Source organism: Mixophyes fleayi, chromosome 10, assembly GCF_038048845.1.
Source record: "Mixophyes fleayi isolate aMixFle1 chromosome 10, aMixFle1.hap1, whole genome shotgun sequence".
Lineage (NCBI taxonomy): Eukaryota > Metazoa > Chordata > Amphibia > Anura > Limnodynastidae > Mixophyes > Mixophyes fleayi.
Window position 1 is genome coordinate 15740438 of NC_134411.1, and position 26478 is coordinate 15766915.

At 42.3% G+C, this 26478-nt stretch overlaps 1 protein-coding gene across 6 annotated transcripts; it reads right to left on the reverse strand.

Annotated features, from left to right (window-relative positions):
- Positions 1 to 1670: 1670 nt before the first annotated feature.
- Positions 1671 to 26462, reverse strand: TKFC (triokinase and FMN cyclase). Of its 6 annotated transcripts, none has more exons than XM_075187963.1 (18): positions 26145 to 26457; positions 21990 to 22028; positions 21559 to 21748; positions 21361 to 21471; positions 18330 to 18511; positions 12882 to 12960; positions 12356 to 12445; positions 10824 to 10858; positions 8742 to 8826; positions 8497 to 8586; positions 8278 to 8394; positions 8059 to 8175; positions 5295 to 5432; positions 5109 to 5215; positions 4038 to 4141; positions 3479 to 3521; positions 3184 to 3273; positions 1671 to 2003 (listed from the first exon to the last, which is right to left on the reverse strand). In XM_075187963.1, exons 2-18 carry the CDS (start codon positions 21993 to 21995, stop codon positions 1833 to 1835), a joined length of 1755 nt encoding a protein of 584 aa, XP_075044064.1. In that variant the 5' UTR covers positions 21996 to 22028; positions 26145 to 26457; the 3' UTR covers positions 1671 to 1832. The 6 variants fall into 6 exon arrangements, with proteins under 6 accessions (XP_075044064.1, XP_075044065.1, XP_075044061.1 ...); XM_075187964.1 differs by having other exon boundaries at positions 3488 to 3521; positions 26145 to 26454; XM_075187960.1 differs by having other exon boundaries at positions 8059 to 8394; positions 26145 to 26462.
- Between the last annotated feature and the right edge of the window lie 16 nt (positions 26463 to 26478).

Genomic DNA, 26478 nt, shown 5'->3' on the forward strand with positions numbered 1-26478 from the left:
CCTCGGGAGAATTCTACCTAGATTGGGTCAGATCATACAAATCTGTACTATTTCTCCTGTATGAGCCTTCATCTCTTATTTTGGGCTCAGATCTCTGACACTGTCGCCTAACTCTGAGCTGCTATACACTAATTTTGTTTTATCTTTACCTTTATTCTATCTATATAGGTACCCAGCTACTTTTTCAGCTGTTCATTACCTTTCATCAAATACCCAAATATTTACCAAAGGGCACTCACTTCAAAATATCACTACTCATAGTAATTGCCAGCTCCGACTTCCTCTTGGTTGTCAAATACTGTCAATATTATATTTATTTTTTCACCGAGCCTGTTATTATAGGAGCAACAGCGGTCTGAATTGTAGGTAAACAAGTCCAGATTTATGAACCAGAAACAAATATGGCTGAACAGTCATTTTAGTTTCATTTCTGAGGTAAATACATCAGGAAAGTAATGGGATGTCAGAACTGTCTTTAATAGTGTGTCAGTATCGTACATTTGAATGTTTTTATTACATTGTAGAATTGCATCTATAAAAGTGCTTTTAAAATATAATATAAATAGTACCGGAGTGCGACAAGCCTGATTTAGCTAGGACCACCTGCGTTCCACCAAACTCCTACTCAGATGATGTAACCTTTTGCACTCCCCTTACCCCCACAGATATCCCCATCTTAATGTGCAGATCCATGCGCATCATGTAAAATAGGTAAATTTGCACAAAAAGTTATTTAAACTGACTCTGAGGGTACCCTATGGCACAGCAGCTACCTCTCCGCTGGTGAAATGGCGCAGTTGGCACGTATTTGTAACAGAGGGGACGGGGGCTCCTTCTCGGACATCTGGGCAGGTTGCTACGGTTGACTCTCTGTAATGATTATTGTAGTATTGTCAGAATGCACTAATTATGCGTAGCCAATTCAGGAGGTTTTAAGTATGCAAGCATAATTATCTATAGCGGTACCTCAGTATTTTCAGGAATGCATGCAATTGTTTATGATTTACTGTTGTGTTCCTTCCCCATTATGTACCCCCTTCCCCTTCCCGTACCGTAACATCCTTCCCTTACCCTTCTTTCTTCTGGACCCCTATTTAAAAATTTTCAAAACCTAAAAAAAAAAAAGTTATTTCAACTCAACCCATATTTTTAGTTTCATAAGTAACCTTGATTAGCTTTAACAGTGTGTGTTATCTACTAGAATAAATGCAGTAACAACCTGTATCCAAAAATTCACTGTTATAACCTTACCTTTGCTAGACTTAATTGGGTTACTGCATATGTGCATGATTATGTGCTGTGTCTGCTTTTTTTCTTCTTTATACGTATAAACCTTTATTAAACATGACTTTATTTCTTTAATGTGGCGGCCTTACAATACAGTTTATATTCTTATAACAGTTATTTTGTACCAATTTCTCTCAAATATATGCACACAATAATGATTCTACCTCATGTAACTCTTTATTTCAGGAATGTAATAGAAAGGTGTTTTCCCTGGGTAAAGAGACATAAAGGGGTATATTTACTAAACTGCGGGTTTGAAAAAGTGGAGATGTTGCCTATAGCACCCAATCAGATTCTAGCTGTCATTTTGTAGAATGCACTAAATAAATGAAAGCTAGAATCTGATTGGTTGCCATAGGCAACATCTCCACTTTTTCAAACCCGCAGTTTAGTAAATCTAGCCTCAAGTTGCACAGCGACTAAGCAAATTAGCTCCAAAAGAATAGATGAAGACGTTATTGAACATAATGCATACATGGTAAGGTGCTTGGGCCATCTTTATATCTGAACACATAAGCAGAATTTGGATATAATTTGTGTAGAAATTAGCTTCTACTATGAGAACTCTCCTTCAAGCCGTCCCATATGGCCTGCAAGATGGCAGCTGCAGCTTTAGCGCCAGGGTCTGGGCGGCTGAGGGTGGACGATCCGATGTAACTGGCCCTCCCGGCTCCAGCTGTCATGTGTTTGGTTTCTTCTGCTGCATCCAAAGCACTCTGCATGGGGAAAGCACATTATTATTATTATCTTTAATTTATAAGGCGCCACAAAGGGTCCGCAGCACCGTACAGGACATATACAGAAAACAGTGACCCATGACACAACATGATACAGAAAGAACAAAAAATGAACAACAAAATATATATACACACACATAGGTAACATGGTAATGCAAATAAAATTATTTCTGGGACAATGAGTCAAAGTGATGGTAGAAATCATCGAGAAGTAGGCCACCAAAACCATCATCCACGCACTCATCATCTCCCGCCTCGATTATTGTAACCTCCTCCTCACTGGCCTCCCCCACTCCCGTCTCTCCCCCCTCTGCTCTATACTCAATGCGGCTGCAAGACTCATCTACCTCTCACGCCGCTCCTCCTCTGCCTCCCCTCTCTGCCTTGCCCTACACTTGCTCCCCTTCCCTTACAGAATTCTTTTCAAACTCCTCACCACCACTTACAAGGCTCTCTCCCACTCTACTGCCCCTTATATCTCTAACCTCCTCTCCATTCACACTCCCGCCCGGTCCCTGCGCTCGGCCAATGACCGCGCCTCTCCTCCACTCTGATCACCTCTTCCCATTCCAGAATCCAGGACTTTTCCCGTGCAGCCCCCCTTCACTGGAATGACCTCCCTCGTTCCATCCGCCTCTCTCCTACTCTGTGCTCCTTCAAACGTGCACTCAAAACTCACCTCTTTCTTAAAGCCTACTAACCATCCACTTAACCCCCATCTCCTCCGCTCTTTCTCCCCTCTCTCCCATTGCCTCAACTGGCTCCTCTTGTGCCTGGTCTGTTTAACCCTCCCTTAGGATGTAAGCTCGTATGAGCAGGGCCCTCTTCCCTCCTGTCTCCTCACCTGTTCTTCTGCTCCGTGTTTTTTGCATCAGCCTGCCTGGAGTTTCTGAAGTATTGGTACTTTTTGTTTATTGTTCTGTACTGTTATACCCTGTATAGTCTACTGTTTGTACTGTGTACGGCGCTGCGGAAGCCTTGTGGCGCCTAACAAATAAAGGATAATAATAATAATAAGTAGGCCGAAGCTTAAGAAAACAGGGCTAGGGAAGTAGGCCAAGAGGTACAGGGGGTGATGGAATAGTAGAAGGAGCACACAAGGAAAGAGGGCCCTGCACATGCCAGCCCTTACAAACTTACTCTACAAATAAAATGTTACCTTCGCTGCGTAACCAAGGATCTCCATCACATCAGCCTGTGGGACCCGCAGTGTTTGCAAGACAGGATTAGCAGCACAAAGAGAGTCCACCTAGAGAACAGTGCAAGACATGTTGGAGATGATGATTGGAAGCTTGCAGGTAGGACCCTCTTACCTCTCTGTCTGTATGTATGTATTACCTAGTATTGTTTTATTACTGTTCGTTCCCAATAGTAAAGCGCTACGGAATTTGCTGGCACTATATAAATAAATGATGATGACTCAAGAATTGGCGATGACTGGTAGTGAACTGAAAGGTACTCACCATTGTCCTGTCACCAGGCTCTGCTCCTCCATATCTAAACAGTCAAAAAATAAGCATTAATGAAGACCCTACAGATTGTAACCACAAATACCTGCACACTATTGTTCCTGAAAAATGGCATCTACATTAACTTCCCTTTAAAGGCCCTGAAGCTATCCACCAAGGCTGTCCTTCAATTTATAGTTTTCTTCTCTACCAAAACCACAAATTATTAAAGGACTCATAACCCTTCTTCCAAAAATATTTTTAATCTGTAAGGGGGGTCTAGGGAGTCACTACTTTGCAGGCACTTCCCGAAGAAGTGTTTGAGGTGTGTCTGTTATTAAACACTACTCAATCACCATCGCCTCCCTTCAAGTCCAACCTCGCACACTCGGCTGCCCAAGAGGAGATCCCTACTGCTGAGGGGTGACAATGTTACTCCAATAGGGATTCTCACTGAAGCCCTGCACAACGGGGGGAAATGTGGGTAGAACATATTAATTGGGATGCGTAAAAACATTGTTTTTAGAAGGGTTTATTGGTTCTTTAATCTCTATCTGTTTTTTACCTCTTCATCGCCTCTATCCCAGCATCCATTGCTGCTGCCCAAGCCTGGGGTCCCGACTCATCCTGCAAGGGCTGAGCTGCGGCCATCAGAAAAAGACTGTACAGCTAAAGTGAAGAAGAAAGACCAAAGCAATACAGAAAAAGTGTAAGACAAGATACAGATAAGGCAGTGATTGGTAAGAAGTGTATAATCCATATAACTACTAATACTCTTTATTTATCAATATATTCTGGGCAATTGTGTTCCTATCAAAACGCAGGGTGTTTTTTTTTTCCTGGAAGACGACAGATGCTGGATATGCGGTATAAATAAAAGCCATGTGTGATAGTGGTGAAAACATATAAATACAAGTACAATATATTATAAATACTGTGTGCTGAAAACAAACCAATTCAATGATACGGAATTTGAATGTTCTTGCTACAATTTTTTGGGCAGCAGATCTCACAGTTGGAAACGCTTGTTGGAAGACTGCTCCCTGGGTGGAACACTTTATCTAATTTTAGAAACAGTAGGTATAAGTGCTTGCTTCTAAGAAGGCACAAGCAGGTGTTGATGCTATGTGGGGGGAATGGCAGCATCCGGAACGCAGCCCAGAAGTAGGCTGAATAGGGTGTAGTTGTTCAGCTGTGATTTCTCTCAGACACCCTAAACCCCCGATGCCACTTTCTGTGTGTTCTGTCACCTATCCACCGGTGTCTTCACACTAGAGTGTGGAAAAACAGACTGAGTCATGGGATTGTATGTCACTTCCCAATACAACATTTCCCATTGAGATGCCTGCCTGTCTTGAGAGTAAATGCCTCTCATTCCTGTTAGTGCAGTTCCTACGGTTTTTAAAATGAAATAGTGTTTTAAACTACTACTACACAATTTGAATGCAATCTCCTTCATCCCTACCACTTGGCTGGAGTTCCCACAGTGTTAAAATAAATTTGGAACAGTGACAAGTACTTTGAAGTAATTTTTCTCATTCCCACCTAAGACTATAGGTTCATAATTGAATCTATACGATTATACAGGGACAGAGCTCATATTTTGTCACACATTCATGTTATTAAGTGCCCTCACCGCGCCAGAAGTCCCCCCCATTTTCTCCAGCAGTACGTGTGACAAAGCTGTAAGGAGCTGTGCTGGATTAGAGGGAAGCCGTCCACCGCTTATCCAATCCTTGATGGCTGTAGAGATCCAAGACTTAGTAATAATGAAGAACAAACATCAAACGTCATCATCACTATATGGTAAGACAGCACTCACCGTGGGCAGCTCGCGCATGGGTGCTCCCACAATCGCCGTCCCCAGCGGCACGGTCCAAATCATTTAGCTCCTCCTCCAGAGCTAGCAGGGAACTGCACACAAATCCAAGCACGCAGCTGTAGACCTGCACACACATGGCTTGCACACAAGAATGTTACACAAGATTTTACTTGTATGCAGTGAAAAATACAAAATTGTGATAGAGCGGTTTTAAATAGTTATAAAAAATGGAAATCAATAAGAGTTCAACAATTGAATGCTCATAAATAATCAAAAACTCATGCAGTAACGGAAATTAGAATGTTCCCATATAACTTATGCAGTAAATGAGAATTAGAATGTTCCCATATAACTTATGCAGTAAATGGGAATTAGAATGTTCTCATATAAAGCATGCAGTAAATGGGAATTAGAATGTTCCCATCTAATATTCTTAATGCCAACTTAAAGATGCCTTCCTTTATAACACTTGTTTAAACATGTACTATTATAATAGTACATGTTTAAATAGTAATATTATAGGGATCAGGGACCTATAAATATGGTATATTATTATGCGTACGAAAGAATGACTTGTCAGTAGTATCAAATTATGAATCCTCACATCTGTCAAAATGTCCTCCAGGGTCTCACAGTATGTACCAAAAAACAATAGAGGAAACCAGTAATAGTGTAGTATCTTAATATATTTTTTTGACACCCAGTGATAGCATATATTATGGCCAATAAACCTTAGTGAAAAAAAGGTCCACTGACCAATCCCATACACAGTTAACCACCAAACCCGAACAAGCCGTGATGTTAGATATCCGTGTTTATTAATCACCTATTGGTGTTAGGTGCACCAACAATTAGAATATAAGTAGCTTATCTGTCACCTAGCCTGATGACTGTCCTTCAGACCTGGATACAGCTTCTTTATAGATCCTGGTGGTGTAGTATGTAGTAAAAAATAATGTATTCAATATAATGCAAACAATGCACTCACAAGAATAATAAAATAAGGTGCTTATCTGGTAGACCTTCCGGTAATTGCAGTTACCATCTCATGGAGTAAGAAAAGTAAATATCCACTGCTCACTGTGCCAATACCGTTTCCATAGGTTTCGATCAGACAGCATCAAATAAGAACAGGCCAATAAAGAACAGGCCATCTCAACGCGTTTCGTCTCTTTAACATCAAGGGCTAGATTTACTAAGCTGTGGGTTTGAAAAAGTGGGGATGTTGCCTATAGCAACCAATCAGATTCTAGCTTTCATTTATTTAGTACTTTCTACAAAATGACTGCTAGAATATGATTGGTTGCTATAGGCAACATCCCCACTTTTTCAAACCCGCAGCTCAGTAAATCTAGCCCCAAGACTTCATCAGGAAAATATGTGTAAACATTACCAGTGCTGTTTTTTTTATAATCGGCAGCGCCTATATCGCGCTTGCGCACAGGCTTATTCCGCACCGTGCGCATGCCGAACTTTATTGTTCCTGAACAGAGCCATATCGGAATAAAGCTCCAGCTTGCTCAGCTTGTCCTACATTGGTTAATAACCACATAAATATTCAGACAAGTCTAATTTACATAAAAACGCTAATACACAGTAATAAATAAACACCATAAATGTTGATCCTTAATGTTATATGACTTCTAATAGGTAAGTAACATAGCGGCCATTTTAGTTGTTGGCAAAAAGACTAGAAACTTATGATAATTATTTTACAATAATAAATAACCAATTCTTATAATAACAGAGTGGTTGGTGGTTGCTGGGGGTGACAGTTGGGAGTGGTTGCCGGGGGTGACAGAGCGAGAGAAGTGTGATACTCAGGACCGCTGAGAGAGATCCCTGTGTCTGGATAGACATCTGGATAGATGTGGCGATGAAAATGAAGGATGAGGTGATGGAGAAGAATGATGAGGTGGTGACGTGGACAAAACCACGTTAAAAAAGGGCGCTTACGTCGGGTAGTAACGCTCTTCCCCTGAGGAGGCCTGGGCTATGGCCCAAATGCATGACAAGAACCTTTTTAACACCTTAAGTAGCTTGATTTGACTAGAATGCATGAGTATCATGCATGGGTTAACTTGTATATATATATATATATATATATATATATATATATATAAATATATATATATATATATATATGTGTGTGTGTATATGTATATATATGTGTATATGTATATATATGTGTATATGTATATATATATATATGTGTGTATGTATATATGTGTGTGTGTGTATATATATATATATATATATATGTATATATATATGTATATATATATATATATATATATATATATATATATATATATATGTATACATATTGTAATTTGGGATCTCCGTGAGGTGCTGAGGGGAGGACTCTTTGGACAACTCAATCGGAGTTTTGGTGTTTCTTGCTGGAGCTAGGAGAGTGAGATAGAACCCTGGGGACTAGGTGTTTGTTGTTTTCTTGAAAATAGTTAATATTGCCTACAGTGCTAAAGCCAATTACAACTCTTTTATGTTCGAAGATCTGAGCTTACCGTGTGGAGACCAGTGTGTTTAGGTGCACAAACTGGTCTGTGACCATAAGGCTACTGTCTTTGAAAAGAACCAATTACGGACAGAAAGGAACCAATTGGTCCATCTAATCTGCTCAATGTTAGACTGATTGATCCATGCAGTCTGCATATGACTCATAGGCAACATGATACAGAAGACTGCTCTGTAATAACCACAGATAACCTGAATACACAATTCACAAGAACACTGGACACACCGTCAGGCTGAGACTCTTCTGGCTGTGGACTTTCAGGAGCACATGAGATGGTGCGAGTCTGACCTGTGACAGTCACACGTGGAACTCTGGGCCACGCAGGAGCAGATGTGTCCGTGTCTGAGAAAACACAATCACAACTGTCACTGTAACAAGACAAACAGGAGACACAGTGTATACTGTATAGAGCTAGGGTAAATGCATATATTTCTCTATCATCACCAAAGAGCCGTAGAAGGTCTGTTGACATCTTCATTAAGGTAAGGGAGACTCCGCTCATCTCTAGGGCTGTCATGAAGGATCCGGTCATAGCGCGCATTATCAGTAGTCCCCGAGCCTCTAGAAAAACACCCAGGAGGTTTAGTGGCAGTGTCAGGCCAATTCAATTATTAATTTATATGAAGGATGAACTAAGGACAGTGTCATTTTTGTTTTACTAACCCAGACAACGTACAGCTGAGCTGGCTACAATCTGTAACTCCAGACACGATAAACCACCCAAATTATTCACGATTAAGATAATGGGGTCACCTGAAGAGATAACATTGTAAGAAGAGGATTTGACAAGACACAAAAATAAATACGTCAAATGAATGACAAGTGAGAGACAGTGTGGTTTATTAACAACACATTAAATCAAAACCAAGGATTGTGAAGCCACAGGGATGAACACTATTTGTGCTCACCTGATTGTACATCCACCTTTGATTGGTTGGCTGGGTCAGTCATGTGATTTATCATAATCTTCACAACCTCATCACAAGACATCATCTGTAGTTTAGAGATCGGCAAGGTGACGATGTAGCGCAAGAACAAACAGTGAACAATGATTGAGGTTTTTTTTCCTATTTAGATAACACTACACATGTAACAACCGATCTGACATGAGGATTGCTATAAAGCAGAATGGCCGTTCCCAGCAGCCTGGTTTAAATTTTTTTGCTATATTTATAAATTGACTCTGATTCTGTGGGGGCCTGTGGGAACTTTGGTCGCTTGTGACATGTAAGCCATGAGTCATAAGTGCTGTCTGATACTTGGGACAGCAGGGAAAGTGTTAGATGTAATGGTACAATAAGCAATTAGAGAAAAGACAAGGTTTTTTTTTTTTTAAAAAAAATGTTTATCCTCATTAGTACACACTCTTACTGCCACTAAAGGTTCACATACCATCTAACTATTGCACACTCTGCTAATACAGCCACTAAAGGTTCCACATAGCATCTCACTAGTGTACACTCCACTTATACAACCACTAAGGGTTCCACATGCCATCTCACTACTGTACACTCCACCTGTACAACCACTAAGGGTTCCACATACCATCTCACTACTGTACACTCCACCTGTACAACCACTAAAGGATCCACATACCATCTCACTACTATACACTCCACCCGTACAACCACTAAGGGATCCACATACCATCTCACTACTGCACACTACTAATACAACCACTAAGAGTTCCACATACCATCTCACTACTGTGCACTACTAATACAGCCACTAAGAGTTCCACATACCATCTCACTACTGTGCACTACTAATACAGCCACTAAGGGATCCACATATCATCTCACTACTGCACACACTACTAATACAGCCACTAAGGGTTCCACATACCATTTCACTACTGTACACTACTAATACAGCCACTAAGGGATCCACATACCATCTCACTACTGTGCACTACTAATACAACCACTAAGGGTTCCACATACCATCTCACTACTGTGCACTACTAATACAGCCACTATGGGATCCACATACCATCTCACTACTGCACACACTACTAATACAGCCACTTAGGGTTCCACATACCATCTCACTACTGCACACACTACTAATACAGCCACTAAGAGTTCCACATACCATCTCACTACTGTGCACTACTAATACAGCCACTAAGGGATCCACATATCATCTCACTACTGCACACACTACTAATACAGCCACTAAGGGTTCCACATACCATCTCACTACTGTACACTACTAATACAACCACTAAGGGATCCACATACCATCTCACTACTGTACACTACTAATACAGCCACTATGGGATCCACATACCATCTCACTACTGCACACACTACTAATACAGCCACTAAGGGTTCCACATACCATCTCACTACTGTGCACTACTAATACAACCACTAAGGGTTCCACATACCATCTCACTACTGTACACTACTAATACAGCCACTATGGGATCCACATACCATCTCACTACTGCACACACTACTAATACAGCCACTTAGGGTTCCACATACCATCTCACTACTGTACACTCCACCTGTACAACTACTAAGGGATCCACATACCATCTCACTACTGCACACACTACTAATACAGCCACTAAGGGTTCCACATACCATCTCACTACTGTACACTCCACCCGTACAACCAATAAGGGTTCCACATACCATCTCACTACTGTATACTACTAATACAGCCACTAAGGGATCCACATACCATCTATCACACACCACTGATAACACTGCTAAGGGTTCTATACCATTTCACATACTTTTTAGCTACTGCTGATGGAGATATAGGGCCTATAATCAAAGGTAGTACACAATATTATTATTAGTTAATTATATAGATTTGCAAGAGAGGATCATGGTAACCCACTCTAAATGGTTTCCCAACACACAGATTTCTTTAATGCATGCACATAAAGGACATGTTCAACAATTATATGTCAGCAAATAAGTAACTGATTTATGTACGCACAGATCAGAGTGTCAGAAATTGATTTTACAGACCTTGTATCTTTGTACCCCGGCCTCACCATGTATACCTGCACAGACAACAAACACAAAACATAAAATCCAGCCTGGACTAAGATGAACACAGAGCTGAGGGGTCCACACAAATTAGTTATAAAACTCTAACCCACAAACTATGATACTATCCATCAATCTCAATCCTTAACGTGCAGCTTTCACCTACACAGGTCATTTACAGAGTGCATAACGTCCGAGGGACAGCACAAAACCCTCTTTGGAAAAATGTATACATTAGCTTAATGAAAGGGATGGCTCTAGTGTGGTAGGAGGTCGGACTTTTGTTGTAATGTCACTTTTTCCCCCACCTCTCTGTACTTTTCGTTGTGAGGAGGTGTCTTCCAAAGACTGGAGAATAGACATACATCTGAATGTGCCCCGGTAGGGTTCAAAAATCATTTTAGAGTGTGCATTGAATGCGCTTCATAAATAGCCAGTATGTGCACTGAACCAATATTCTAGAGAATCTGGCCTATCAATGCACTTGGAACTAGCGACATAACAGTTAGGGAGGTACAATGTACACAAGAGTCTTAAGAGTTCTCTGCAATTGTCTTAAACCATCTCACATGGGTTATAGTGCAAAATCTAAGCTATTGCAGTAACGTACTGCCGTAAAGATAAGAACACTTTTCATGTCAGTAACAGCAACAGGTCATTATCATTAACAGTAGTTTTGCCTGTTTCCATTGTGTGTGGATAATTGGTCTACATTCAGAAAAACTTCTCCCTAAATAGCAATCAGGATGTGTTCCAACCACTGGAAACGTTGCTATTACTTATTAATGGCAGCATTGAAGCGTTCTGTATGAACCACTTCATGGCTCCTGCCACTGAACAGCCAAAACTACTTGGAATAGAGCCATGACTGTCTAATGACCTTTATTGGCACTTATTTGTCCAAAAAGTGCATTTTAATTTGCATGCCATTTAAATGTACAAGGAAATGTTCCCAGATGATCAATTAGCGCCTAGCTTATTGGATCCGTTTCAAACTATGTATGGTGTATGCAGTTTGCTACAAAGCCCAACCATTACACTTTATAGCCAGGACCCCCTCCCACCCTTCATTCACTTCAACATTTTTGTTTGTCTTTAAAAACGCTACTCATACCACTTTCAGATTTCCACCCCGGCAATATAACGGATATATGGATATTGACGGGGGACAGAGCCTACCACCCCGACAAATACCTGGGTAGACCGTGTTCACATTGAACAACCCAGGTCTCCACATTCATATTAAAGCCTCGACCCGGGTTGCCAGGGCTGTGTAAATTGAGTATCACACTTATTTATGTCTTAAGTTAAATTATATTATAGCCCTAAGTGAGGGGACATTGGGACTATATTACATGTGTCACTTTGCATGTTTTACAATAAAAAACATCACTGTGCTGCAGCACTTGTACAAAACAGTAGTAGAATATGATTTATAAACAGTTAATTCATAGGCCAACCCATATGTTAAGAACCATTGTAATAGATAACAATGGAATCATTCTTCTCACCTAGTCCCAGTTCTATCTCATTAGCAGCGAGGTGAAAGGTGGGTCCAGAGCCTGGCACGCTGCAAGGAGAGAGGCTAATGCCTAGTGTACCTGCAGAAGAGGTGTAACTCAATAACTCTGATAGTATTATGCACTTCAATAACAATGTCAAAATAACAACATAAAATTGGGTCATTAAAGGTATATCGCTGTTGCTATCGGTAACTTCTGCTACAATAATTATATATTGTAAAGCTACAAGCAGTGATTTACTGTTGCTAATATCCCAACACCAGCAGTGAATGCACATGCCATGGAATGTCATGGAAAATGTTGCATTTGAAGCTGTCTCCAGTATATGAGCTGCAGCACCACCTCCAGACAGATAAAGATTACAGCAGGTTTAATAACCATGGCAAAAACAAAGCAACACTGATACCTAAGCAACTGACTTCGCATTGTATACAGTGCACAGAGTGGAAATCTACATTCTCAATGGCCCAGCACTTTCAACATGACGGTACAGAAAAATATAATATTTTCTCACCAATTCCAGCAGCAGCTGAATTCACAACTGAAACAATTTCTTGCAAACTTTTCCCTTCCTCTGCCAAAGCTCCAGCTATCTAAGATGGATAGTACAGAAAAGAAGTATAAAAGGAAATATACATGCTGTAATAATAAATATAACTGTATTTACTGTACTTTGTATTTCCTGTAATAGGAAATGTATGTATTTAACCTTAAATCCCTTTCTCTGATGCTGTAGGGGGACACACAGATGGTGGGCTAAGTTTCACTCTCTAGGAGACATGGCCCTGGTGAGAAGAACTGATCCCGACTCTCCCCTATAAACAACACCTTGAGGAAGATCATGGCCAACCGCTTTTAAAAACCCTAGAAAAATAGCAGTAGATCAGAGAGACAGAAAACCTCCTTACAACAAACAAGGTAGGTCTTCCAAACATTGTTATAGATTATTATTATTATTAATTTTTATTTATAGGGCGCCACTAGGTATCCGTAGCGCCGTACAGGGACAGACAGAAACACGATACAGGGTGAGACAGCACAGTACAGTTAACAGAAATCACAGTAACTCAGAAGCTCAATGAACAGCTAGATTAGAGGTGAGAGCCCCCAGCGGGGTAGAGACAGGGGCAGAGGACCTCACAGAGGAGACAAGGAGCTGGAGAGCAGAGTTAAGGTGGTGGAGAACAGAAGGAGAGGAGGCCCTGCTCGGAGGAGCGTACAATCTAAGGGGAGGGTAGGACGGACAGAGACACAATGGTAGGAGGAGGGAATGGGGAGAACGGAGGCAGGGACGGAGACGGGGGGGGGAGAGGAGAATGAAAAGGAGGGGAGTAGGAGGGGGACAGGAGAGGGAGGGGGTAGGGGGAGACTGGGAGGGGGTCAATGGGTGGGGGACCTAAGGGCTTTAAGGAAGAAGTGGGTTTTTAAGGCCCGTTTGAAGTTGGACAAGTTGGGGGAAGTTCTGATGGAGCGGGGGAGCTGGTTCCAGTGGAGGGGGGCAGCGCGGGAGAAGTCTTGGATGCGAGCATGGGTGGAGGTAACTAAGGGGGGAAGAGAGGCGGCGGTCGTTAGCCAAACGAAGAGGGCGGGATGGAGCGTGAATGGAGATGAGGCTGGGGATGTAGGGAGCAGTGGAGTTGGAGAGGGCCTTAAAAGTAAGAGTGAGGAGCTTGAACACGATTCTGTAGGGGATGGGGAGCCAGTGGAGGGATTGGTAGAGGGGGGAGACAGAAGAGGAGCGGCGAGAAAGGAAAATGAGCCGAGCGGCTGCATTGAGTACGGAGCGAAGGGGAGCGAGATGAGAGCGGGGGAGGCCAGTAAAGAGGAGGTTACAGTAGTCCAAGCGGGAGATAATAAGAGAGTGGACAAGGGCTTTAGTGGCATCTTGGGAGAGGAAGGGCCGAATGCGTGCGATGTTGCGCAGCTGGAAGCGGCAGGATTTGAACTAGGCTTCCACATCTTTAGTACAGTTAAGTCAGTTTCTTAAGGTTCTAAAAAACGGTGGTAGCCAGTATATCGATACCGACTACCCCGACATGAGGACTCCGAAGGGATCCTTCCCGACCACCAGCGTTGACGACTCCCCTTCAAAGCGACTTCACCCAATCAAGAGCCAGTAAGAAGCCGCCTCCACTTCATGTCATCATTCACCATTTCTCCCATGTGAGAAGTTTGTTGAGGGCCTTTAGATCCAAAATAGTTTCAAAAGAACCAATCCCTCTTGGGCACCATAAAGATGTTGGAAAATATCCCAAACCTCTCGAATGTCCTAAGACAGGACAGCTGATTTAGGTGTTTAACAATACCTGAATGGCAGAATGGGAGACTTTTTTGCATTTCAGATCCCTGGGAACCTTAAATAAATTAAATGGTTTGTGGGGAAGATCTGTGGGAGACTAGGGGGTAAATTTATCAAGCTGAGAGTTTCCGGCGCGTTTGAAAAGCGGAGATGTTGCCTATAGCAACCAATCAGATTCTAGCTATCATTTTGTAGAATGCACTAAATAAATGATAACTAGAATCTGATTGGTTGCTATAGGCAATATCTTCACTTTTCAAACCCGCCGGAAACTTGCAGCTTGATAAATTTACCTCCAGGAGTCACTGAAGCAGAGAGTGCAAGCTCCCTCTGCCTCTGAGCCCATAGGGCTGAGCTGGCAAGAAGGACATCTTGTTGTTGTCTGAGATGTTTGCCCATTTGGAAGCCCAAAGGGACTTTTTCTTGGAAGGCTTGCATCAGAAACTATGTCTACTCTGCTGAACGAAAATACAAAGAGGGCCTTTCCTAAAAGAGGTAACACAGGTAGGTACTTCAGGGATGTACTGTTCACTGTCCAGGATTTAAGCCTCAGGACCCTGTATACCACAACCTTGTTAACAGAGGCTGAAACCTCCTGTCCAGAATATACGAGACCTACCGCATGAGTTCCGCCATGGGGATACCCACCTGCAACCCCTCCAGGAGTTGCACTGCACACTTGAAAGTGTCTTCGGCCACCAGATTTAGACCACAACTGGAGGTGGAAAACAGGCTTTTTGAGGAGGTCCACCAGCTTCTTGTCTGAGGAGTCCTCAAAAAATGCTGCATTTGGGAGAAGAAATTGGGCCTCTTGACAGCCATGACACCAGAGTGTCCACTGACTTACAATAGTTTCCGTGATTTCAGGTAGCCCTGGAAGAAGGGGTAAAGTGCATGGAAGCATTGCAAAGCTTCTTTGGGTCCACGCCTACCCCTAGTTCATTAAAGAGCTGGTCCAGAAATAAAAAAAACTAAAAAGCAAATATGGAAGTTGCCTTTAAATCGGTGGTGGTCCTGCATATCCAGGACAGAGAGAACTGCTTTTATGAGACAATGGGCAAACGCCTGAAAATCAGAGATATTAGTACCAGGAAACATACCCAGAAGAAAGAAGAGCAGTGTCTGTACTACCCTGAAGTGCTCTAAAGGGGTGGAGAGAGGCAGTGAAGTGGACTAAGAGCAGGTGTCAGAGTCTGTGGGCAATACAGCTGTGGCCAAAGAAGGTGACATGCTGGCATGTTGCAGTCAAAAGGCTGTGACAGGCAGCTTATATGTCAGAGATGCAAAAGTTAGACAGTATGCTTGCAGTGTTTGCTTGCATTGCATTTGTACTCCGGTGACGCGATGTGCGGTCCATTACTGCAGCTTTCCCCCTCCAGCAATCCCTGGACCATAGGCTATAGATTCACCAGGTTCCTAGAGGGAAGTTTTGCAGCCATTCAGCCCGCTCTGCCCATAACACTGTGACGGCTGAAACAGTAGAGGATGATCAGAGAGATGCAAGGACCAGAGACACAATCCTCCCCCTTCACCGTAGGCATCAGAATGCAGGGCCATCTTAAAAACATTGTAGGCCCCCTGGCAAAGCAGTGCACCGGGGCCCATATACGTGTGTAAAAAAGAAGTGACATTATATATATATATATATATATATATATATATATATATATATATATATATATATATATATATATATATATATATGTGTCACTTTTTTTTTACATGTGCTCACTCAGCCTCAGTGTCCCCTTAACTTACCTTCTCTTCTTTTTTCGAGTCCTCGCTCGTAGTGAATGTCAGGCGTGATGACGTCATCATGCCCAACATTCACCGAGCAGCACGGAAGAGGGGAGCAGGGAGGGAGCCAGATCGCCACATGACCTGACCACCTGACCTGAATGGTCAGGTGACCACAAAAGGTAAGTTTTGTTTTTTTTAAACAGGATTTTTTATTTTCATCCTGCCTAGGGCCCCCTTTCCTGCTGGGCCCCCGGGCACCTGCCCATCGTGCCCAGCTGAAAAGATGGCCCTGTCAGAATATCCACTATACCACTGCCAGGGACAGACTTCAGGCTGAGGAAGTCTTTCACTGAGAGCTAGTGGGCATTATGGGTGTACAAGTTAATGGTAAATTCACTGGGGAGGGGCACTGACACTTGTTTCAAATAGGAAGAGTGGGATGAGGCGTGTGAAGAGCAGTATTGGACTGTTAGAGCCATTGGGTAACCCTCTGGAAGGTAAGATTCTATTTTTTATTTTATCTCAAATTTTACTATTACTTTTTTCCTACCATTGGGAACTCCATAGTCTGCTGCATTTGAAAGAAAAGGCTATAATCTGATACAAGTTCCAAACATTAAACCAGGGGTGTCCAACCTTTTAGCTTCCCTGGGCCACAATGGAAGATGACGAGTTGGTTTGGGCTGCACATAAAATACACTAACACTAACGATAGCTGATCATCGAAAAAACCATAGAAAACAGAGTTAACATATTAAACTTCCTTGGAAATGAAGTTAGTAAGAGTTAGGAAACCTGTTGCAGAATCATGATTAAAGCAGTATTCCCATTACCAGCTACAATTTAACTTACCTGCATCTGCCCCTTAGTGGGGTTCGGGGAATTAAATGCTAAAAGCTTTTTTTTCCTCTCTTTCTGCACCCATGAATCATTTTTTTTATTGACCAGTTTGAAATGGTCACTGATATAGGTAGCATCAGGAGGACTAATAGAAATTTACAGAGATTTAAAGATAGGGTGGCGGGAACAATGGCTCATGGAGCAGCCTCCGATGAGGGTAACAGTGGATGATAATTTCACTCTACTCAGCACTGCACATTTAAAATGGTTTAAATTTCAAACATACAATTATCTCTTAATATTTATATTAGATACATACAGAAAACACAGCTAGTTCATAATTGCATGGTGCAGAAAGTCCAAATTCAGAGTAACAACAATAAGATACTGGATAATCTTTCACTGCTGCTGATAGTTCGCGCGGGTGACTCCCCTGTGCTGCGCTTAGCAATAGATGTCGGGTGTGATGACGTCTCCCCCCGACATTCACTGCGAGCGCCACACGGAGGAGGAGACCAGGGAGGGAGCCGGAGCGCCAGCTGACGTGACCGCAAGGTAAGTATTTTCTTTTTTTTTCTCCAGGATATTTTTTTTTCAGTGCTGCCCCCTTGCCACAACCAAAACTCCTGCTGGGCCACATTTACAGGCATGTTGGGCCGCGGGTTGGACAGCCATGCATTAAACAAACATATATATATATATATATATATATATATATATATATATATATATATATATATACACACGTTCTCGCGTGTTTGTAGTCCCATTATACAGCGGAGTGCATGCTTTTTCCCCTGTGTCATCACCAATTTAGGGTCTGTGAAGCTCTCAGTCTCCTTCAATAGGCTTGCAGAGAGAAAGCCAGTTGTGCATGGGAACAAAATATGCCGCCCACAGTATTGCAGCTTTATTTTAATTACCTTAAACTTCTGGTTACATACATTTGTGACTGTCACTATCAATTCTTTTATAAACAGGCAACTAAGGTTTAGTGATCCTATAAGCTGAAATGCACCATAATATATTTTGACATCTACCCACCTATGGGTTGAATTTTATAAATCCACCATTTAGCATTACCTTATGAATCAGGATGATTCCACACAAGCCACGCCGTCCGGCCTTGCGAGGCGAGATGAAAGCGCAATCATCTGCAATCACTGCCATCTCCACTTCCACCCCGTCACTCCGAGCACGCTCCAGTGCCAAACCAAAATTAAGACGGTCGCCGGTGTAATTCTTCACTAACAACAGAACACCCTCTGTGCAGAAAGAAAAAGAAGACCGATTTAGGCACCAATGTAACCTGTTAGATATTCTTGAACAGAATAAACAGAAGTAAATTAAAATGGTTCAAAATTGGTTTAGTTATACTAACTGGTTTTGTTATATGCAATCTTTTATCTGGAGACACAGAATCTAGAAAATGCAGAAAACTGGACTGCAAAATGTAAATAATTTCTGGTGCTTAGTGATGTCATACACACAGACATAAATTTGAATCATTTCTTTAACACTGTGAGGAGCACTGCTAAACAATTTAAAGCGCAGAGCAATGCATAAAGCAGTAGTTGTAAAGATAGGGCTAGTTTGTAAATGTTATTTACTTTAGACATGGGACCTTTTGTTTTGTAAATGGGTCCAACAGAAGTTTCAAATATAATTGTTTTCAACTTGTTTGGTAGGCTTTAACAACTATCAATCAGTCAGAACAATACACTGCTGGCTTGTGGAAGTGAGTAGTATACTTGTTTCTATTGGGCCTAATACATGCAGTGATGGATGAGATTGTCAGTGCCCTCCAGGGCTGGTAATTGTTCAGTACATTCAAAAATGTGGACAGGTTCGTTTCCAACTTGCCTTCCTATTGGCTGATTTCCAGCATGACAGCAATGTTACAACCAATGAATTAATTGTGTCATACCTGCAGCAGGAAATAGAAAGTAGATGTAGTGTGCTGGAGGCTCCTACTTTACACATGCTGGGCGCATGAGTGGCTGTATACCTTCAACATAAATTGTGCTGAAAAAAACAGCTTTAAGAGTAAAAATGAATTCACCCCCATGACTGCATTTGCCAAAGGACTCTATGCATGTCACAGAAGTGGTGAGATGAGCTTTGAATTTGTGTACCACCATCCTCACTCTATGGGCCTGATTCATTAAGGAACTTAAATTAAAAAGGTTCTTATTTAAGTCTCCTGGACAAAACCATGTTACAATGCAAGGGGTGCAAATTAGTGTTCTGTTTTGCACATAAGTTAAATACTGACTGTTTTTTCATGTAGCACACAAATATCAACTTTAAATTTCAGTGTACAAATAAGCTATCAAGTATTTGTGTGCTACATGAAAAAACAGTCAGTATTTAACTTATGTGCAAAACAGAAAACTAATTTTCATCCCCTTGCATTGTAACATGGTTTCGTCCAGGAGACTTAAATAGGAAACTTCTTAATTTAAGTTCCTTAATGAATCAGGCCCTATGTCTTGCTGCCTCCCTCCTCCTGTTTCGGAGTATTGATATACTCGTTTAATTTAAAAACTTAAAACCACTTACACCACTTCCACAAGTTCAAATGGCAGAGAAACCATATTTTGGATGTGGTTGTTAACTTGTGGTTTTACTCCTGTTCATACTGAGCACAACGTGTGTTTGCTTTGAAACGCACATAAATCGTCTTTGTGCACCCCAAATTTATCAAAGCATGGATCCCAAGATACATGGGGCTAGATTTACTAAGCTGCGGGTTTGAAAAAGTGGGGATGTTGCCTATAGCAACCAATCAGATTCTAGCTTTCATTTATTTAAGTACATTCTACAAAATGAGAGCTAGAATCTGGTTGGTTGCTATAGGCAACATCCCCACTTTTTCAAACCCGCAGCTTAGTAAATCTAGCCCATGAACTTTTGAATTCGGGTGTAGATCTGCTGTGCTCTACTACACAAGACACTGCAGGATACGTCCAATACCTATGTGGCCAAGGAATTCACAGAAAAAAATTAAATATATAGAAATAATGCCACAGTTAATAGTGATGAACATTAATGATGCAACAGTTAAAAAAAAAGCTTATTTTTTTTAATTTCCACATGAAATACATTTATTAGTATGTTGTTAATGTCGACTGAACATAAAATACATTTTACAGTTGCTCCTGATTACAAACACATGTTATAGCATGCAAGACTGTCTTCACTAGTACTTAGATTAGCCCTGTTGCTGGAGCAAGAGATATGGCACAAAAAAATAAGTAACTGAGAGATGCTCAGCGCTTGATTCGGGCGCGGCTGCGTGCGTTTGAGTTTGGCAAGCCCTTACTATAGTCAAACGCCCCTTCCCTGCCCCATACACTCCCTGATAGTGTAGGCTGTAGTAAGTGACCTTTGCGTTCAAAGACAGAGCGGACAGGGCTGCGTTTACTGATGTATGGTCTGGTTCTGGGCATGCGCAGAGTGATTTTGCGAATGATACGCTCAAAATCATCACATACATGGTTTAATGGATCAGGCCCAATGTGTTTAATTTGCGTTAACTGCATTCAATGGAGAAATCAGAAAACGGCAACACTGCCAGAGCAAAAGTATCACAGATATGGGACCTGGGACCACTGGAACAATGGTTCCAATTTCAGACAAGTTATTGTATGTTGTACTAGCGTTAAAATCTTTGATGCACAATTACAAACACTTGCCTAGTAATCTTCTATTCCTACTTTGATGCTTCACATGTTACAATGATATATCACTCTTCCTAGTTCTTTATTAAAGTCTCTTTTCTTTCCTGTCTCAATAAAAGTAAAATTATTTTAATTTTCATCCACCAGAATTCTTTAATTAGTTTTGTCTACAGTGCACAGTTCAGGAACCGGTGGTCATTGTTTGAAACAGCAGTAAAGCACCTATCCATTCAATCGGGGGACATCAAAACATTTCCTACCACATGTAACAGAGGCAGGCAGTTACATTTTCTATTGTCAAAAAATGGGAATGAGATGAATGATGCAAAAGAGTAACGCAGAAAAAACAACAACCATATAACAAATATTACAACAGTAAAGGTGGTTTAGCATAGTAAGTAAAACAGAGAAAGAAGAAGCGGTAACTGTACCTGCTCCTGCTTGAGCTACTGTCCTAATTGCAGCTACAATGCTTCCAACTGGAGGTGACGTGAACACCGGGCCAGCAATGACTCCTGTGAGCATGCCATGACCTACGTAGCCTGTGAAAAGGAAATAGTGGGTCAAAAACATATAATGTGGATGAAAAGAATAAAGTCTGACATGTATTATTGTACAAGGATGACTACCTGCATGTGCTGGTTCATGTCCTGAACCCCCTCCAGACAGCAGTGCTACACGTCCCTTTATGCGATCAAGATCTGCACGTAGTATGACACGATGTCCCTGCAATACACGTAGCCCTGGGGAGCAACATGTGATGCCATGCAGAGCGTCATCAACACAACCAGGGATGGAGTTCAGGAGCTTCTTACTGACCTAGGGACAGAAAACAACACAGGAGTCTGCACAGGACAGAAATGACAATATAGGGGCAGAGAGGAGGGGAAGGAGCACTGTGATGGTAAAAGAATATATGAAGAAATAGATGAAAGGGTACATTACTATGGAGGTGATATGTAGCGGGTGAGATGATAAACAGAATCAAAGGAAAGGAGAGTTACAGAGATGGTCTATGAATAGAAATAGTGGGTATATGTCATGGTAATAAGCTACAAACCTCCATATTACAATCTTCTCTATGCAGCAATAACGTATCCTGTGTGAATAAATATAAAACAAAGACAATGTGTTATATAATATAACAACTCATGGCTTTATGAGGACACACAGTTACAGGATTATTACAGTTCTTTGAGATCAATGACAGAAGGATGACAGCAGAAGATGCAAAGTAATGCAATGGTAACAGCATAGGGTACAGAATGTCAGAAGGCTGACAGCAAAGGATACATAGTGACAGGAGGCTGACAGCAAAGGATACATAGTGACAGGAGGCTGACAGCAAAGGATACATAGTGACAGGAGGCTGACAGCAGAGGAAACACAGACACACAGGATGCCCAGTGACGGAGGGATCTCGGCGCAGGATGCTCAGTAACGGAGGGATCTCGGCGCAGGATGCCCAGTAACGGAGGGATCTCGGCGCAGGATGCCCAGTAACGGAGGGATCTCAGCGCAGGATGCCCAGTAACAGAGGGATCTCAGCGCAGGATGCCCAGTGACGGAGGGATCTCGGGGCAGGATGCCCAGTGACGGAGGGATCTCGGCGAAGGATGCCCAGTGACGGAGGGATCTCGGCGCAGGATGCCCAGTGACGGAGGGATCTCGGCGCAGGATGCCCAGTGACGGAGGGATCTCGGCGCAGGATGCCCAGTGACGGAGGGATCTCGGCGCAGGATGCCCAGTGACGGAGGGATCTCGGGGCAGGATGCCCAGTGACGGAGGGATCTCGGGGCAGGATGCCCAGTGACGGAGGGATCTCGGGGCAGGATGCCCAGTGACGGAGGGATCTCGGCGCAGGATGCCCAGTGACGGAGGGATCTCGGGGCAGGATGCCCAGTGACGGAGGGATCTCGGCGCAGGATGCCCAGTGACGGAGGGATCTCGGCGCAGGATGCCCAGTGACGGAGGGATCTCGGCGCAGGATGCTCAGTGACGGAGGGATCTCGGCACAGGATGCCCAGTGACGGAGGGATCTCGGCGCAGGATGCTCAGTGATGGAGGGATCTCGGCACAGGATGCCCAGTGACGGAGGGATCTCGGCGCAGGATGCTCAGTGACAGAAGGATCTCGTTGCAGGATGCCAAGTGACAGAGGGATCTCGGCGCACGATGCCCAGTGACAGAAGTGCCTCAAAACAATAAGCAAAGCCTTATTAAGCTCTAAATACTGGTTGTGCAGTGGCAGAAGGCTGGTAGCACAGGACTAAAGCACAAAACTCTCAGCACAAAATGCACAGTGACTGGAAGCTGACAGCACAGGATGCACAGTAACATATGATGTACAATGACTGACAGAATAGGTGCACACTTATTGTGCAGTAATACAGAAAACTTACAGAATGCTGTCACTAAGTACTCACACTTAACACAAGGGATGGCAATAAAGTAGTGGAGGCGGCAGAACTTTACACTCAGTTCAAAGTATTAAAGGATGCCAGGGGTTGTGTAACTGGCCATAGTGCATTCTGGGTACTTTATAACCTGGCAAACAGACACCGCATTGATAGCAAGCAGGAACATGTACATTAAAACAATAACATTTTGGCTATGTTCATTATGTGGAATCTATTAACTTAGTTAGTGAGGGGAGAATGATTACTATGATTAGGTTATGCCTAGAAATTATAACTCAATAACAGATGGATACATGGTAATGAAACCTTGAAAACAATTGGACTGCTTCAACTGCATTTTTTCATCTGCTGTAGTAACTTTAAGTGCTTGGACTATATCAGTAATCCATGGCTCGGATTTGTAATTAATATCTAATCCATACACTGTTGATTAACCCTTTCACTGCCAAGGTCTATGCCAAATTTACACAACTGGAAGTCACACCATTTATTATGCTGCGTCAGCTTCACCAGTAATCTTTTTATTTTTTTATTTTAAGTGTACCCAAGGGAATTTGATACTATTTTTTCATGTCATATAGGATTTCTTCTGTTCAGGTAATTGAGTAAATATCTTTTTAGTTTACGGGCATTCAAATGAGTTTTTCTTTTAATTAGCTAGTTTTACAAAATGAATTTAACCCATGAAATATACCAATTAGGGAATAAGGTCTTTTTGTGTCTTTGTGTTTCTATATATGTTTTACTTAACTATTTTTTTTATTTAACACTATTTGGTATAGCACATTAATGGGCAACTTGATGCACTTCAGGAGCACTCTAACCTTCAAAAGGGCCACACAGCGCCGGTGCTAGGGTCCTTGGCGTCCTAGGCACAGTGTGAAAATCGCCGCCCCCCCCCCTTTAAAAATCGCCGCTGCGCTTCCCTCCCCTCAGGGACTGTCACTGTCAGTGAGCGGAGGGGAGAAGACAGAGCAGAGAGGAGCAGCTTCATGCAGGTAAGATTCAATAGCCCCTTCCCTCCTCTCCTCCCCGTGGATTTCCGATTTTGAGGCGCCCTGCAGAGCCCAGCGCCCTAGGCAATTGCCTAACCTTGCCTAATGGGAGCGCCGGGCCTGGGGCCACACATTACCCTTACTATCAGTAACAAGTTAAAACAATACATTTAATCAATGAAAAAAACCACTGATCTTTAATAAGATATTAGCAGGCATTTTAATGTCAGATAAACAAGTGTTATAAGCTATAACAAACAAATCTGCCAGTAAAGCAGGAAGGACTCAGGAGTCGCAGGTGAAGGCTCAGAGGTCCATCTGTTGCCCATCAGTGGTAATGTGACGTACGGCAGACTTGGATATCACAGACATCACTACAGCTGCAAAGACACAGATTGTCTAAGGCTGATCAAATTCAGTATTGCTGAACCCCTTTGGGCCTGATTCATTAAGGAAAGTTAAGTAAAAAAAATTGAGTAAGTAGTCTCCTGGACAAAACCATGTTACAATGCAAGGGGTGCAAATTAATTTTCTATTTTGCACATAAGTTAAATACTGTCTGTTTTTTCATGTAGCACACAAATATCAACTTTACATTTCAGTGTACAAATAAGCTATCAAGTATTTGTGTGTTACATGACAAAACAGCCAGTGTTTAACGTATGTGCAAAATAGAAAACTAATTTGCACCCCTTGCATTGTAACATGGTTTTGTCCAGGAGACCACTTACGCAAATTTTTTTACTTAACTTTCCTTGCTCATTTTGCCACCTCATTGCATGTCCAAAACAGTATTGAGCCAGGCAAAAGACAGGTGTTTTATATGTAACTGAACACCCTGTGTTGATTTCCACTGTCAAATTGGTGGACCAATAGCATTTAACCCCTGCAAAACTGCAGCTACTTATTCAAAATGATAAAATATAGTGACTTTTCCCCTTGATTTCATACCTAAAACCTTATTGGGTCAGGCTAAATACTATTGCAGTTTGTATAAGGGATCCCCTTTAGTGTTAATCTGATGTGAAAATACTGATTTAATCCTTTAAAAATAAGCTTTTCTGACTAAGAAGCTAGAGCATAAATAAGAAGGGAATAAACTGGCCAAATAAGAAGCTAACTTCAGCCTCGTAAATTATTATTTATTATTGTTTTATTTATATAGAACCAGTGGTTGAAGTGGGGGTATATATGGTGGTATGCCATACCGCCACTTCTACTGCCTTCAATGTTAGACTATACATTCCATTCACTTACATTCCCATTACATTTTTCATACCGCCACTTCTAAACTTCCACTTCAACCACTGTACAGTATAAAACATACCTGCCAACTTTCTTCAACTCTCTTCCGGGAGCCTGGGCCAAAAATCGCGTCATTTTTGGACCCGACCCCTGTGACGTAATGACGCAAACGCGTCATTTGACAGCACGGGCAGGGCCGAACGCCGCGATTCACCGGGAATCGCAGCATTTGGGACCTAATTCTGCCCACTTCACTAGGAACCACTTCACTAGGAAGTGAGCACTTCCTAGTGAAGTGGGCAGAATTCGGGAGATTGCCACACTCGCCCGGGAGTCCGAATGCGGGAGTCTCCCGGACATTCCGGGAGAGTTGGCAAGTATGGTATAAAACCAATCCTATAATGCAGCACTGTACAGAGAATATGTTATAATTCACATCAGTCTTTACCCCATTGGAGCTTACAATCTAAATTCCCTAATTAACATACACACACTACGGTCCACTTTATCAGACCTCATGAATAACTAATCTACAAAGCACATTACATGTTAATACCTTTACTTATAACAGCTACATCCAAGAAGCAGGACGTTGCACTCAGGACCTTGTAGCTTATATTACAGGCTGTCTGGTCATGTCACGGATGCCTTACAGCACTATAGTCTGTGGCTCTATGTCAGTAAGCAGAGATAGTCAAGCAGTGGAACTACAAATCCCAGCACGTCCTGTGTCTAGGCCCATTGTATAGTTTCCTCTCTGTCATTATTTCTTCCTAACGCTATAGTCTGTGTTGTCGCTCTCCCTGCAGCTGTGCCCCCTCTAGCCCAGTGCCATCTACTCTATGGTCCCAGGGCCGCTCTGCCCACACACTGCCTTTCCTCAGTGATCT

Coding starts and splice junctions, on each gene's coding strand:
- TKFC (XM_075187960.1), bottom strand. Junction 21,472..21,558: donor ACATGAACCAGCACATGCAG/GTAGTCATCCTT, acceptor TCCTTTTCACAG/GCTACGTAGGTCATGGCATG. Junction 18,512..21,360: donor AGTAGCTCAAGCAGGAGCAG/GTACAGTTACCG, acceptor CTTTCTGCACAG/AGGGTGTTCTGTTGTTAGTG.